Source organism: Diceros bicornis, unplaced genomic scaffold, assembly GCF_020826845.1.
Source record: "Diceros bicornis minor isolate mBicDic1 unplaced genomic scaffold, mDicBic1.mat.cur scaffold_117_ctg1, whole genome shotgun sequence".
In the NCBI taxonomy this organism is placed as follows: Eukaryota; Metazoa; Chordata; class Mammalia; order Perissodactyla; family Rhinocerotidae; genus Diceros; species Diceros bicornis.
The window spans coordinates 1095273-1110828 of NW_026691040.1; the positions used below are offsets into that span (position 1 = coordinate 1095273).

Consider the following 15556-nt stretch of genomic DNA (forward strand, 5'->3'; position numbering starts at 1 on the left):
AGCCTTGCTGTGCCGGGTCCAGCCTAGGCCAAGGAGTTGGTGTTTATTGAGTAGATTCTGAAAAGCCGGTAGAGCTTTGCGAGCGGGGCTGTCATGAGGTCTCTGCTGCGCCTTGGGGAGTGCTGTCTGCTTGGAGTGGGACTGAGGCGGGGAGGAGCGGGCCCTGCTGTGGGCCAGACAAGACAGCGAGGGGCCTGACTCAGGAGCTGGCGCAGAGGGGAGCGTGAGCTGCTGAAGAGACCAGGGAACCCACGGAGCAGACTCCCAAGGAAGGCAGGAGGGGCCTGACTCAGGAGCTGGCGCAGAGGGGAGCGTGAGCTGCTGAAGAGACCAGGGAACCCATGGAGCAGACTCCCAAGGAAGGCAGGAGGGGCCTGACTCAGGAGCTGGCGCAGAGGGAGCGTGAGCTGCTGAAGAGACCAGGGAACCCATGGAGCAGACTCCCAAGGAAGGCAGGAGGGGCCTGACTCAGGAGCTGGCGCAGAGGGGAGCGTGAGCTGCTGAAGAGACCAGGGAACCCATGGAGCAGACTCCCAAGGAAGGCAGGAGGGGCCTGACTCAGGAGCTGGCGCAGAGGGGAGCGTGAGCTGCTGAAGAGACCAGGGAACCCATGGAGCAGACTCCCAAGGAAGGCAGGAGGGGCCTGACTCAGGAGCTGGCGCAGAGGGAGCGTGAGCTGCTGAAGAGACCGGGGAACCCATGGAGCAGACTCCCAAGGAAGGCAGGAGGGGCCTGACTCAGGAGCTGGCGCAGAGGGGAGCGTGAGCTGCTGAAGAGACCAGGGAACCCATGGAGCAGACTCCCAAGGAAGGCAGGAGGGGCCTGACTCAGGAGCTGGCGCAGAGGGGAGCGTGAGCTGCTGAAGAGACCAGGGAACCGACGGAGCAGACTCCCAAGGAAGGCAGGAGGGGCTCCAGCCCAGGAGCCAGATTTAGAGCGTTCCCGTCGTGGTCTCGTCATTCCCTGGAGAAGCCATATACTCAGAGAGGTGGCCTTTCCTTTCCTGAATTTAATGTCTTGTGCACGTGTCTAGTTTCATGTATGTTTTCTCATCCTTACATGTAATATAGGGTTTTCTGGCTTTGATGCTTTTTATTTTTATCGTGCGCAAAGTTCGAGGATTCTGCATGTGCCCCTCCCGGAGGCGCGGCTTGCCAGCTCTGCACTGAAGTCACACACCTGTGTCGCTGTGCGGTCCAGAGCCTCGGCCATCACCCCTCAAGCCTCTCAGAGCACCTTCAGTCCTTCTCAAGCCCCCCGTTCTTTGCCCCTTTGATTAAAAGAGAGTAGAAGTGCTTTTTTAAGCATTTCAAACATACAAACAGAGAGTGATAAAATGAACCCAGGAATCCCACGCCTCCCAGCCCAGACTCACATGTGTTGTTACCATTGCACCCTATTTATTTCAGACCTGCTCCTCATCTTCCTTCTCCTCATCTTCCTACCCCTCCTCCTTTTCCCCCTCCCTCTTGGCTTCTCTCTCTCCCCCTTTCACGCACCTTCCCTCCCTTCTTCTGCTCTTTCTCTCCTCTTCTTCTCCCCTCCTTTTCTCCTTCTCCTCCTCTCCCTCCTCTAACCTCCTTCCTCCCCAATTTCTTTCTCCTGAAATAAATTATTACGGAGATACAGCCCCTGTGCGCTTCTCCTCAAGCCCATGCCCCTTTTCAGAGGTAATCTTGTGCTATCCTTCCCACACATATTTTCATTTCACTGCACTTCCTGTGACTCAATAAATAACCTATAGTTTTGTTTTGTTTGAGGTATGATACCAGTTGTGTGACTGTTTTTTGAGAAAGAACCATGTTCTTGAGGAAAAACCTGTGTTTTTTAGATCCGTTCCACACCTATTGATAAATGTAGATCTTTTTTTTTTTTCTTTCTTTTTTTTTTTTAGGTCAGGAAGATTAGCCCTGAGCTAACATCTGTTGCCAATCCTCCTCTTTTTACTGAGGAAGATTGGCCCTGGGCTAACATCCATACCCATCTTCCTCTACTTTATATGTGGGATGCCTGCCACAGTATGGCTTGATGCACCTGCCATGCATATGTCCACGCCTGGGATCCCAACTTGTAAACCCTGGGCCGCTGAAGCGGAGCAGGGGAACTTAACCACTATGCCACTGGGCTGGCCCAATAAATGTAGATCCTAAGAAGGATTTGTTTTCCGGTTTTGTTGTCCATTTTATCTAGTACCATTTTGTAACAACATTGTACTCCATTCTTGTTCACTCAAGTAGGTCACATCTCAGCCGTGTCAAGGGTGAAGTAAGTAGTGGTCTACTGCCCTTTCCTATCTAGTCATCTTTTTTTTAAAAGGTGTCGTTTATATTAGAAAACGTATTCCCACTTCCAGACAACCAATCCACTCATAATTTTTCAAATAATAACTCCATTATTTTTTTTTTTAAAGGATCTCTCAGTGTTGCTTGGTTTTTTTTTTTTTTTTTTAATTTTATTTATTTATTTTTTCCCCCAAAGCCCCAGTAGATAGTTGTGTCATAGTTGCACATCCTTCCAGTTGCTGTATGTGGGACGCGGCCTCAGCATGGCCAGAGAAGCGGTGCGTCGGTGCGCGCCCAGGATCCGAACCCGGGCCGCCAGCAGCGGAGCACGCGCACCCAACCGCCAAGCCACAGGGCCGGCCCAATATCTCCATTATTAATGAGAAGGGGCTGCCCAATTAATAACTTATGAATCAAGTGCTATTCTGCCTCCCCTCGTAGGTTTTTTGTTCCCTTTTAAATCATCCTGATCTCATCTTAGTGACAATCATAAAAATTACCAATAAATTAATCACAAAATCTGTCCTTAAAAATCGAAGTAAGCAGGCAGTTTCTGAAACGGTTAGGTTGTGACTGAAGAAATGCACAGCCGTAAAGAACAATGTTACCAAAATGACGTGGGCAGGGCAAGCCTTGCGAACTTTAGAACAAAATGCTTTTGTGAGTTCTAGGACTGTTTTGATTTACATGTCATGCTTTTACTATTAGCAAAATCAAGTATCTTTGGTTGTTTCCCTGTATTGAAACAATATACACCTTTAGTAAATAGCATGAGTTACATATTTCTCTGTAGATAAAAATCTTAAAAATAAGAGATTTTCAAAATTTAAGAAAGTTCTACTAAAAATTACTTGGCTAAGAGTCTAATGAAGCTCAGAAATATTTACTTTGATCTCTTGGGTAAATGGCTAATTAAACAGTCACATGTAAATGATGTTTACCTGTGGGTCCCCTTGCTGTCAGCTAGAGTCAATCCTGTCTCTTGAGTAAATATATCATTAAAGCCGCTGAAACTCGGATTATGTCCCCTTGAGACCAGATAAGATCCACAGCACCCGCATACCCTATTAGGCAATTACATAATTGAGCTGCAGGCTTTTAAATCAGAAAAATTTATAATTCCTTGATGTGGGAAAAAAAATGAGTTGGGTGCTTCATTAAAACACAAAGTGCCTTAATACTCCTTCTCTCCTAACTGATCTCTGTTTCCACCCAGGAGAACTTCTCCAGGGAAAGCAGAGTGGCTTACTGGTGGCACTCATAGAGTGCCCCCACCACACATACCAGAAAGACACATGACTAGTCACAGAAATCCCTTCATCTCTCCCTAAGGATCGACTGTTCTCTTGATCTTCTCTCTTGAATACTCATTTGCTGGCTCATATGAATACTTTCCCCTTTCTTTTAATTGCTGCACAGATAAAATCCCCTTCGTATAACTTAGACATACCTTAGGTAATGATGCTTGCATTTCTCTTTAAACATTGAAAAATTACTTCTGGTGTGCAAGAGGAAGGTTCTTGAGGAAAAAGTCAGTTAAATCTGTGTATTAGGGGAGATTGTCATCTACTGTCTACATCCGTGGTTTTTAATTCTCTTGCTTTTCTGTATCTGCGTTAACAGCACTGATTTACATACAGAAGGAAATGTAATTTTATTAAATGCTTTCACATTCGCTTCTGTTTGTATTTGTACCATCCGTCGCAGAAATCAGATTCCTTTGGAGCTAGCATGTGTTTGTCTTAAAAAACTAGCAGGAAAAAAAAGAAAACCAAACTTGGAATATTAAGGTAAACAAAAAGGAGAAAATAAAATTGCCCGTTGACGTTGTGGTGTATGGTTTTTAATATTTAATATATTGGCAAACATGGGTTGTACTGTTTGTGTCCATAGCTTCTTTTTTTCCCACTTGTCACAAGTGAACTTCCTTTCATACCATCACATCTTCTTCTACATCATTCCCAACAGCTGTGCAGAGACCCCTGTGTGGCTATTCCACTGTCCCTTTAACCAGCCTCCTGTTCAACATTTAAGTTGTTTTTAATTTTTCCTGTAGTAAAAAAATTTCAAAGAACATCTGAGCAATTCAGTTTGTACAAATATCCATGCTATTTCCTTAGAATGAATTCCTAGATGTAGAGTTGTTAGGTCGAAGGGAATGTGTGTCTTTCAGCCTTTTGCTCTGCACTGCCAGATCTCACTCTGGAGGGGTCATCAAAGTCACAAGGAATGGAGGAAAATATATATATATATAATCTGAGCACTTTATGAAACTGGGTGCTATCAACTTTTTTTTTTTTAAGCACCAAATTGAGAAGTGCAAATGACATCCAATTTTTTTGTTCATTTGACCTTTATATTACCATTGAGGTCAAACTTTTCCCCTACCTATTTGTGAGCCCTTTGTGGTTCTTCTTTTATAATTTGCCAGTTCGTGTCCTTTGCTCATTTTTCTATTAGGTAATGTTTTTTCTTGTTGACTTGTAAGAATTGTTTTTATGTAAATTCGTACAACTTGTTGCAATATTTTGAGCAGTTTGATTTTTGCCTTTCATTTTTCTTAATGATATTTTGGACACAAAGTCTTTTCCATTATTATCTTCATCTGTCTATTTATGCATTTGAATATCACAGTTAAGTTTCTGGATATAAATTAAGAGGCAGCCTAGATGACTCTTGGGGTTCTAGACCTAGCAGGAACCGTAACTGACCTTTGAGAAAAATTCTGGTAGAATTGAGCTGGTAATTCTAAGTGTCCTGCTAAGTGTAAATCATAGGACGATTTGTCTTTCTAAGATCTGAAATATGACCATCAGTCATTCTACAAATAGTGTGTGCCTTGGCATTGAATTTCTAAGCCTTTTCTCCTGGTTCCTGGAAAGGCAGAAAAGTGAGGAACTAGTTTGTTCTATTGACTTAGGCTCCAGACTGCTGAGAACACTGAGACAGTCCCCAGTCTCCCTCCTGGGCTCCAAATGTATAAAATCAAAGAGAGCCTTTATTAGCTAACAGATAAGTTGACACCCAAGCATAGTCTATTCATAAGCACCATCAGGAAGCCCATGGTAAAACTGTTGTCTGGTGGCATTTTTCAGATAGAGAGCTCCAATTTGCAGAGCCCATTCAGTCCCAGCATGAGCTGTGTAAAGCAGCTTGTTCCCTCTTCTCTGGGCTTTTGTTTCTTTGTAGGTATGGGTTAGGGTTGTCAGTTTCAGACTGCAAGCTCCTTCAAATTGGAGGCTTCCTTAGAAATATGCCTGGCTAAAGCATCTGCAAACAGTACATCCTGAGAATGTATTACAGATGTTTTTCCTGACTCTGCAGAAGTTGTTTTTGACTAGAAACCTCTAACCATTCCTTGTCTGAGATTGACTTTTGTTTCTGTCCCTGCTTATCATTATTACCTGCTTATTAGGGATTTATATTGTGGGTTCCCTTATGAATGACCCGTTGGGCAGATCTGCTGCTCTCTTTGTTGGCTCTGTGGTCCAGTAAAGTGAAGCCAACCATTCTCATGTAATTTGACCATCCATCAAAATCCTTATAAAATAAAAGACTCATCTTTGAGAAATTATCTCTAGGATTATCTTAAAAGATGAGTCCTTTTATAAACATCTCTATCAAAAAAGTAAGAGAAATCCTAGAGATAAGAGTATTGAGTAGTGAAGATAAATGGGATAAAATATATGAAATAAGTGAAAACCTGCAGTATGCCCACTACTTTATTTACCTCACCCTGGTAAAAAAAAAAAAAAAGAGGGCAGAGTGTAGAACTAGTAGCAGTGGTGGTATTCTTATCAAGCATACAAGGACTTATTAGAAAGACATTTGCAGGATTATTATAGCATTTTATTGTGTTCTTTTGAAACCCAGTTGGAACCCAGCTAAAGCAAAAGAGGGTCTTAATATGAAAGGGGTGCACAAAACAGTGAGATAAATTGTGTGTCATCATTGAGGGCCCAGTTACAAGTAATCTGAGTCATTGACAATCCAAAACAGTTTCCATTATCTGCAAATTCTACAGTAAAAAGTGTAGAAAGTCCTTTAACAATTTTATTCTTAAAATATGTGTTAAAACAGTGGCTATTACGAAGTCATGCCAAGAAATTATTAGTTACAGCTATTGCATAAGGTAATACGACGAAGAAATACATATTTGAGGCTCTCTCAGAATGTTTGAATTATTTTAGGAAAAGAAAATTATAACTTTCACTTCAGAATTTGGGTCAGTTCTTTTTGTTCATATTCTAAAATGCTTTTCATAGATCCAGGATGATTGGGCACACAGAATAGGAGCTTATCTCCCTGTGGAAGCAGACAGACTAGAGCAGGAGAGGTGGAGATCTGGAAATGAGACAGGCCACAGTGGCTCAGCTTGCGTACTGACAACTGAGAGATGGCAGGTCAAGGAGGTGACACTATTCTTCACACCTGTCTTCCTGGACAGATTCTGGAAGCAGGTGCAGTACAGTGGTCCATGTAGGCAGCTGGGATTGAGGCATTACGGCAGCCAGTGATGGGAACCAGCCCTGGCCTGAGCTTCAAGGGCAGGACTCTACACCTGAACCCCAGTGTGCAGAAACAGGGATACAATGCAGGTCATCCCAACAGAGAATTATCACAACTCGAGTAAAAGTCAGGGACTACTTTATGTAAATAGAGGAAGAGCTACCTCTTCCTCTAGAACTGGTTACTAGAACTGGACCACAGACAGGTGCTGGCTACAAGGCTAACTTGACACCAAGTCCTTCGGCCGAGGAGACTAGAATTCCTTAAATCCCCTAAAATCAGCTGCTCCGGCCCCTAGGATAGGCCGTGGATCCAGGTGGCCAGCTGGTCCAGGGGAGGGCAGAGGGCAGGAGCCTTGCAGGGATATCAAGGCCGATGGCAGTGGCCTTGTATGTTCAAAGCCAAACTTACAAGGCAAGATCTTCCATATTCTGCCTCTGTGATTCTTCCTGTCAGGGCATCTTCATGAGAAGAGATGATTATCTTCCCCCTTGTTCACTAGAGAATTCTGTTGTTACCCCTTCGCTCTCAAACTAAAGATGACCTATGAGGCTTTGTCCAGTTTTGCTCTTCATATTAACTTGTAGAGTCTCGTGTCCATTCTACAGGTTGAGTTGGACATTTCCTTGTATTTACTACTGTTGCCAGAGACCAGGGAAAGGTCAGCACCACCACCGAGATTTCCTCTCCCAGCAGCCTGGGCAAATCACCACTTCCAAGTAGGAAATGAGAGAGAAACACACTCTGGCAGCGGGACAATGTCATCATTGGTTGTTTAACTCTTGTTACCAGTATAGTTTTATTTCTTGGGGGAAGAGTGTTGACCTAGAAATTAAGAGACATGGGTATTTACCTGTCCTGTTAATTTTGACTTTTTCTCTGCCTCTCAAGTTGGCTGTGATAAAATCTGTGCCCACCTCCCTGCCCAGGACACATGAGGCGATATGGGTAAGACAATTTGGTGCCCTTTGAAAACAGATAGGCAGTGTGGCTAGTAAGTTTCCTGAGCTCCCCAGCAGACTTAGCAGCAAAGTGCAGAGTGTGTTTATCCTTGATTGACAATTATGCTTTAAAATAAGGGCAATTCTCTTTTTGCTTAGTGTCTCCTTCTCAGCCACCAAGGTTTTCTACAGTCTTCTCATTTGAGGGAAGTTCAGGGGTCATTTCTGGAAGGATGGGGATACTGCAAGGTCACATTTTTCCACATCTCTTTCTCAATCCAAACCAACAGCATTCATGCAATGAGAGAGTCGATCTTGGATAAACCAGCCCAGGTTCACAAGAGTGGTCACATTTCACATACGTACTTCACAAGCAGAACACTTCAGCATGACATAAGATTCAGGCCACAAAAAAATGTATTATTACAAGTGTAAGTTGTTGTAAAGAATTAAATTATGCTGCAAAATAATCAGATGTTATTTTATCTTGAAGACATTTTAATTTCAATTAAATGTCAGGAAGCAAATTAAATCCAAAGTAAAGCTTAACCTAAAATTATGTCTGAAGGCTGGGTCTTTGAGACCAACGGGAATGTGGCTAGAGTTTATTTTTATTTCTTTTAAACACTGTAGGCAGCAGCGTTATTGAAAAAAGCCCCTACAGAAGAGTGTGACGATAGTTCGGCCGTTCACAGTAATGAATCATCTTGCAGCTTGCCATCTATTCTGAATGACAGTAGTGGAATAAAGGAAGCGAAACCCACTCTATGGCTCAACAGTGTTCTTACAAGGGAACAAGGTAACTGTTGTTAAAGGGTCTGTCCACAGCAAAAACGCATTCAGAGTCAACGCAAACACCCTTTCTCAAGGTGTACCTATAAAAAAGCAGACTCAAGAACACTTCTAATTTTAATATGTATAATATGTTATTTGTTTTATACCACCTTCCAATAAATATATGTTTTCATTCAGTCTAACAGGAATAGGAAACCTAATTGTAGATCTGCTGTCCTGCTGAATTTCCAATAAAATAAGTTTTTATAAATTGAAATCTTAACAGGACTAAGCACTTGGCAGTAGATAATTATTATCATCCCACAAAGATGAAGATGATTCTATGAAAATGAGTCCATCAAGTACTTCACATAGAGTACTGTGAAGTTTTTGATATCACTTAATAGAATTTACTCATAATTGGTAAACATTCTTTTTAATTATAATAGAACCTTTTATAAGTTTAAACAGATGATTAAGAATCAGAGTTTATGCCCCCCAAAACTTAATAACCAATTTTTAGTATCCAGAAATTGTGATTATTATTTTTTCTTAAAGATTTTATTTATTTATTTTTCCCCCCAAAGCCCCAGTAGATAGTTGTCTGTCATAGCTGCACATCCTTCTAGTTGCTGTATGTGGGACGCGGCCTCAGCATGGCCGGAGAAGCGGTACGTCGGTGCGCGCCCAGAATCCGAACCCGGGCCGCCAGCAGCGGAGCGCGCGCACTTAACCGCTAAGCCACGGGGCCGGCCCGAAAATTGTGATTATTTTAACGTTATTGTTAAGACATGCCAATAAACCGCTATAATGTATTCCCAAGAGAGCTATGAGTTGCTCAGGATATATTCAGAAGCTGATACACATGCACAGGATTTGAGGCTCGCTTGTTTTAAGCCCCAGTCAAATTTGATAGATGTCAGGCTAAATCATTTTGCATGAAAGCAACATAGAGATACCTTAGTTTTAGAATAGGTTTCTTTTTAGGAACAGTACTATTTCAGACAAGAAATAAACTAAGCAAAGAAAGGAGGTGGGGAAGCAGTGAAAATAAAAGGAATGGCAGTTAAGAAAAAAAAAAAAGCAAAGGCCTATTCCGTAAATATAACCTTGAAATACACTTTTATTATCTTGTGTTTGATTTTTAGACGTTTCAAGTGGCTGCGGAGACGAGAGCAAGGAAGAGAGCATGGCAGCAAAGATTCCAATCACAGGTAAAGTTATGGTTGCCTAAGAGTTTCAAACACAGGATTCAACCTTGTTTTATAATCAGAACATTCTAGGTTAGTGGTGTGTGGACTCTGCTAAGAGCAAGTATATTCAACTACTACGTGCTGGAGGGGACGATTAATTGTAAGAGCATGATGTGTGCGCTTACATTAGCAGAAACTGAGGTGGAAAATAAGCATGCCTATTGAATTCTTCATGATCATGTTACACAGTTACACGTGTGAGCACCCCATCACATAGCCTTTCAGCACCTGCGTCTGTGTGACAACGTCAGTCTCCGTGGGGAACACCAGTCATTGTGTGGCCAACTACAGCTGTTTCTGATTTTACTCTTTTCTTTCCTGTGATAATTGAATGTGTCTCATTAAAATAAGAGCAGGAAAAAAAAAAAAAGCCAGACAAGAAGCTTGCTTGTGCCTCAGTTACAAAGCCCATGTGATAATTTAAAAATTTTAGCAGTAACGTTTCATCAAGACCTATTAAGATTTCTGCACATGTATTACGCTTGTTTAGCTGGAATCTGAATATCATTACATTTTTAGTTTTAGAATATCAACAGCAGCAATGAGTATTCTGAACAGAGTTCTATTTGTCATACGTCTAAATTTACTAGGATCTTATTTTGTAAAGTGGTACACTACTTCATTATAAATTCAAAGGTCTGACTTTAAATATTTATACAAGTAACCACACCACTGCACTGCGGTACTGAGGCATGCATCTGCATATGTGGTCGTTTTGTTGTTTATAAGCGGAAAAGAATAGTTTTCTTTTATGACAATACAATTCATAGCCTGATGATTAATTTTTTAAACTCATGTTTCTGTGATGAACTCTGGTTTTGAAAAAAGAGTTTATAATAGAGCAATTATTGTATATATTCTGCATCAGATAATATTTCATTCCGAAATACAGAGGTTTTCTTTTCTTTTAAACATTTTCCCAGTGATATGTTTATTGCATTTTTATTCTTCATTTTGAGAAAACTCTGGTAGCGTTCCCTCTTTATTTTTTTGTTAGAAGTGTAGATGATCCCAAATTGCAGATAATCAAGAAGTCATTTGGAGACTTTTCTCTTGCATTTATCTTTGAATGCAGAAGTATCTAATGACCTCTGAATTTATTTCAGTTAAAATTATAAAGACTTATTGGAGAGAAACCAGGAAGTGATCTCGTTGCCCATTCTTGCTTCTCTTTTCAGTATTCTTTCCAGTCATTCCCTGCTGTGAGCAGATGACTGTCCTCAAAATTAGTGCAAACGTTATTTTCTCATAGACTTTCTTTATAAGAGAAGAGATAGTTAAGTACTGGAGTTTCAAATCTTTCTTTTTTTCTTGTAGAAAGAGGTGTGATGTGCCTAGAAATAATAAGGGCTATTTACCATTAAGATTTTTAAAGAAATTTTAATTCCAACAACCTACCATCAGTCAATTAATAGTTGGCAGTTTTAAAAAAATGCTTTGTGGGGCCAGCCCGGTGGCGTAGTGGTTAAGTTTGCACGCTCTGCTTTGGCGGCCCGGGGTTCATGGGTTCAGATCCTGGGCGCGGACCTACACCCTGCTCATCAAGCCATGCTATGGAGGCATCCTACATACAAAATAGAGGAAGATTGAGAAAGATGTTAGCTCAGAGACAATCTTCCTCAAACAAAAAGAGGAAGATTGGCAACAGATGTTAGCTCAGGGCCAATCTTCCTCACCAAAAAAAAAAAAAAAAAGAAATAAAGAAAAAAATCCTTTGTGCCTGTTGCATGCCAAAGTTTTAGACATATAAAATAACTTGGGAGATATAAAAATAAACTTTCAAAGCCATTTACTTTGAGCATTTCCATTCTGTCCTCGCCACCATACTCTCTTTCTTCTTTGCTCCCCACCCGCTGGACTTCCCATGAAATTAATGTTTGAGGGCCTCATGTGCCTTGACTCTTTAATGCTGTTGTCATGTCTGTGATTGAAACTACTTTGCTCTCTAAGTTCTTTTTTCCCCAGTTTTTTAAATTGAGATATAATTAACATATAACATTGTAATAGTTTAATCTCTAAGTTCTTGACCATTATCTCTTTATTAAATTTTTGTGTCTTTGGCATAATTATTGGAGATTTGGCCTTGGTAGAGTAAAGCAGGTATATAGTTTGATTTAAGATAGAGTCTGGGGCCAGCCCAGTGGCGCAAGTGGTTAAGTACGCGCGCTCCACTGTGGCAGCCCAGGGTTCTCAGGCTCAGATACCGGGAGTGTACCGACGCACTGCTTGTCAAGCCATGCTGTGGCAGCATCCCATATAAAGTAGAGGAAGATGGGCATGGATGTTAGCTCAGGGCCAATCTTCCTCAGCAAAAAAAAGAGGAGGATTGGCATGGGATGTTAGCTCAGGGCTGAGCTTCCTCACAAAGAAAAAAAAAAAGATAGACTCTGCCTCCCCCTTTATAATAGTTTTATTGAGACTTTCCTGTTTTATGGGCTGCATTCCTTCTAGAATATTCCAAAGAAAAGGAATATTCCAGAGGCTGTTCTCAGGGTTGAGGGGATGTTGCAATTGAGCCTGGGCTTTGGCATCAGCCGTCAGTGTCAGCATTTTACTCCCTGCTCTATTTCTCCACCTCCCTGAGCCTCTGTACTGGGAAAGCAGACATACCACCTGGCAAGATGGTCTTAAAGTTTACATGAGATCGTGTGTGTGCAAGTGCCAGGCGTGTACTACACACTCAATACATGTAAGCTGCGATTTATAATAATAATATTCATGTGAATGTTAGTAGTAGTATTGATCTTCTGCACTGGCCCCACAGTCCCCAGTTTTTCAAACCAATGCCATCTAGTTAAAAGGAATCTCACAAAGCAAACTCAAAGAGGAAAAGAAGCAGGGGGCTGGGAGTACAGTGCCACAGAAAGCATAATCCTGAGACGAGTCTTGGAAAGGCATCTGAACACCATCTCCTGAATTGCGGTAGCCACTTGGGACCAAGACTCGCCCAAGCCCTGTGCTGCCATAATTCCTCCTAGACAGTGCTTCCCAGTGGTACCGCTAAATTAGTTTCTGCAAGAAATTTCCACTTAAGAACTCAATTGATGATTTGAATCCAGAAGGATATTTACCCCATCAAAAAGGAATCTTGAGGAGAGTTGCATGATATTTTTGGAACTTCTAATTAGTCCCGTGGAGAAACCCTTAGAGAAGAATCACAACAACGTGGTGCAGTGGCTCCTGGGGCTCTCACTGGTCAAGGCCCAGCATCTCTGCCTGTGAGTGCCTGTGTGCCATAACTCTTACAGGCTCACAGGTGAGGGCGTTGCAGGGCACACGGTTCCCAGGCGACAGTCCTCCCCTGCTGTGCCGCCTCACCGTGTGGATGGGCGGATGCAGCATTTCCCCAAGCGTGTTCTGTGCCGGCTCCACCCCGAAAATGCTTCAGGGAATACACATTCTCTGACCAAATCCCGCATAATCGCGCTCTCCCTCTGCAACATGCACAGTGCAGGGAGCACGTTGAAAACTTTTAGACTTTCAGTAAATGACCCATTTAAAGGTGGGAACTTAAAGTTTCAAATAATTATCTTCTATTTGAAAATGGAATCCTTCCTATGAACAGCCAACAGAATTAATATTCTGTGGAACATGTTTTGGGAAATATACACAGATATACACAGAATGTTTTTTAAAACCTTGAGTCTAATGAGGGCACCAGTATTCTTAATACCCTAAAATTATCGTCAACGTTTTCCCATGAGTCCTTTTTGTGGGAATCTCCCTTGTGGATGAGATTGCTTTATAATGAAGCTTTGGCTACTTTAGTGTAACTAAACCCAGTTGATGTTATGATTGAAAGTTACTTGTTAAAGCTGCTTCCTGAATTGACGAATTGACGACCAGCATGTTCCAGTAGTGAGTTTGGACAGTCCAGAAGTGCTCTTCTTTAGTGTGGGTCCTTCTGCGTGACTATTTGCTTTACAGCCGTCTCAGAGGAGATGTAGTAGAGAAAGACACCGAAGTGAACCCAGGCAGGCACCAGGAGTTTGGGCAGAATGGAGGGGAAGCTCTGAATGATGAGGGCCCTGGGGAAGTTTAACCTGAGAAGGGTACAAAAGCTATCTTTAAATATTTGCGAGGCCTCCACGTACAAGACAGAACGTTGATCAAGCGTAATTTTAGAGTCTCTCAGGGGGCTCTGTGTGTGAGTGGTGCAGGGAAGGAATTCACAGCTCAGTAATGGAAGAACTTTCTAGCTCTTCTTTGAGGCAAAACCAAGCTGAGTGTCTTCCAGGTATAAGATTCTGTGCTGGGTGCTTGAACCATGGCAGGAACCTACTCTCTAGAGGGACACTGTGGAAGGAATTCTTGTTTCTGGAACTGACGTTCCTTCTAATGCTAAGAGACTGTGATTCTCATTCCATATGAAAGAAGTCAAATGTGCCAATATTCTCATTTCTTTATTTCCCTTTCTTATTTGCTTATCACTTCCAAACATAGGTCTCCTTGGCAGAGGGGCTCATCCTTAAAGAGTTTGCTGTCACTCTGAAGGCATCTGCTTTGTTAATCATTTGCAGAGTGTTGGTTTCATAAGTTGAGCTCCTGCAATCTGTGCTAAGATTTACATAGAAACCCTCCCGTACACAGACCCACACACACAACCAGAATAAATATTCCCACAGCCTGTATGATCTGTTGTTGTTAACACAATCTACCCCTTTCATTAGTCTGGTTGTTCACAGTGAAGAATTAAGGTAGAAATCAAAGAATAATTTTGATATCTATGAATGTGTGGTTTTCTCCCTATAATAGATAGTATATCATTTGCATGTATATTACACCTTTACTTTGGCTAAGTCCTGGGAATAAGACTGGGTCCTTGCCCCTCCTAAGTCTTCATCATCTCTGATCCTCACAACAGTCCTGTGGGGTAAACATTAGGGACCCATTCTACAGTCAGTCCAACAGAAACTTAGGAAGGTTGAGTCCTGCTCAAGGCCATATAGCTAGTGTGTTGGATCTTGAATCGAACTCAAACTTCAAGATTTAATCCCTGAACTCCTTCTGTTCCACCAGCCTGCTGCTTTCGTTTTACAAGAGAGGCGACTGCATCAAGGTGTCTGGATTAATTAAACATCAGTGTATATCATCACAAAAGATGAGCTCCACAAGGATGCTTTGCGAGTGATGATGAGCGAAGCTATACCTTTCCTTTCTCTCGTGTTAGGCCTAGAGAGGTGGGCACTTGCAAGGATTTCCGAGTATGGATTTTGCCAGGAGGTGTGTGTGCCCTTTATACAGCGGGGCGAGCCTGAGTACACGTGCAGGACTAGAATACTCAGGTCAGTGCTTCCCTGGAACACTTAGACCAGGATTAAAGCCATGCTTATCTAGATTATGAGGGAAAATCTCATCTGAACTACTTATACCCCCAAGTGAAATTTCCCACGTTGGCAATTTTATTTGTATTCATACTGAATTTACCTCTGAGAGTGAAGTGAGTTTTAGTTTTAGCAAGTGACACAGGTTATGCTAAATGTCATAGAAACCCGTCACCTGACACGGTATCTGGCACACAACACAGTGGGCACTCAGTTTGTCAAATGAATGAATAAAAACGAGTTGGAATCCAAAGATTAAGGAGTTTCCTTAAATGCTTGTTGATTCAGGCCAGAACGCTGTCTCTTTCACTCAGTCACTCTACCAATACTTTCCCCACCCCACGTGCCCATCCTGGCAAAACTCATCTCCTTAAGCTCTGTGTGAAAAGGGCTCTCAGCTTTTATCTGAAGAGGATTAAGCCTCTAAGAATGTCCATTCAGCCTCTCATTCTTTTGACTCCTATTCTCTCGGT

General features: G+C 42.1%; 1 protein-coding gene across 1 annotated transcript in view; it reads left to right on the plus strand.

Annotated features, from left to right (window-relative positions):
- LOC131402495 (centrosomal protein kizuna-like) overlaps positions 1 to 15556 on the plus strand; it is a 161559-nt gene that overhangs the window by 134565 nt on the left and 11438 nt on the right. Inside the window, exons 6-7 of the mRNA XM_058537222.1 lie at positions 8366 to 8531; positions 9655 to 9720. Coding sequence (XP_058393205.1) covers positions 8366 to 8531; positions 9655 to 9720 — 232 coding nt within the window. The remainder of the gene's footprint in view (positions 1 to 8365; positions 8532 to 9654; positions 9721 to 15556) is intronic.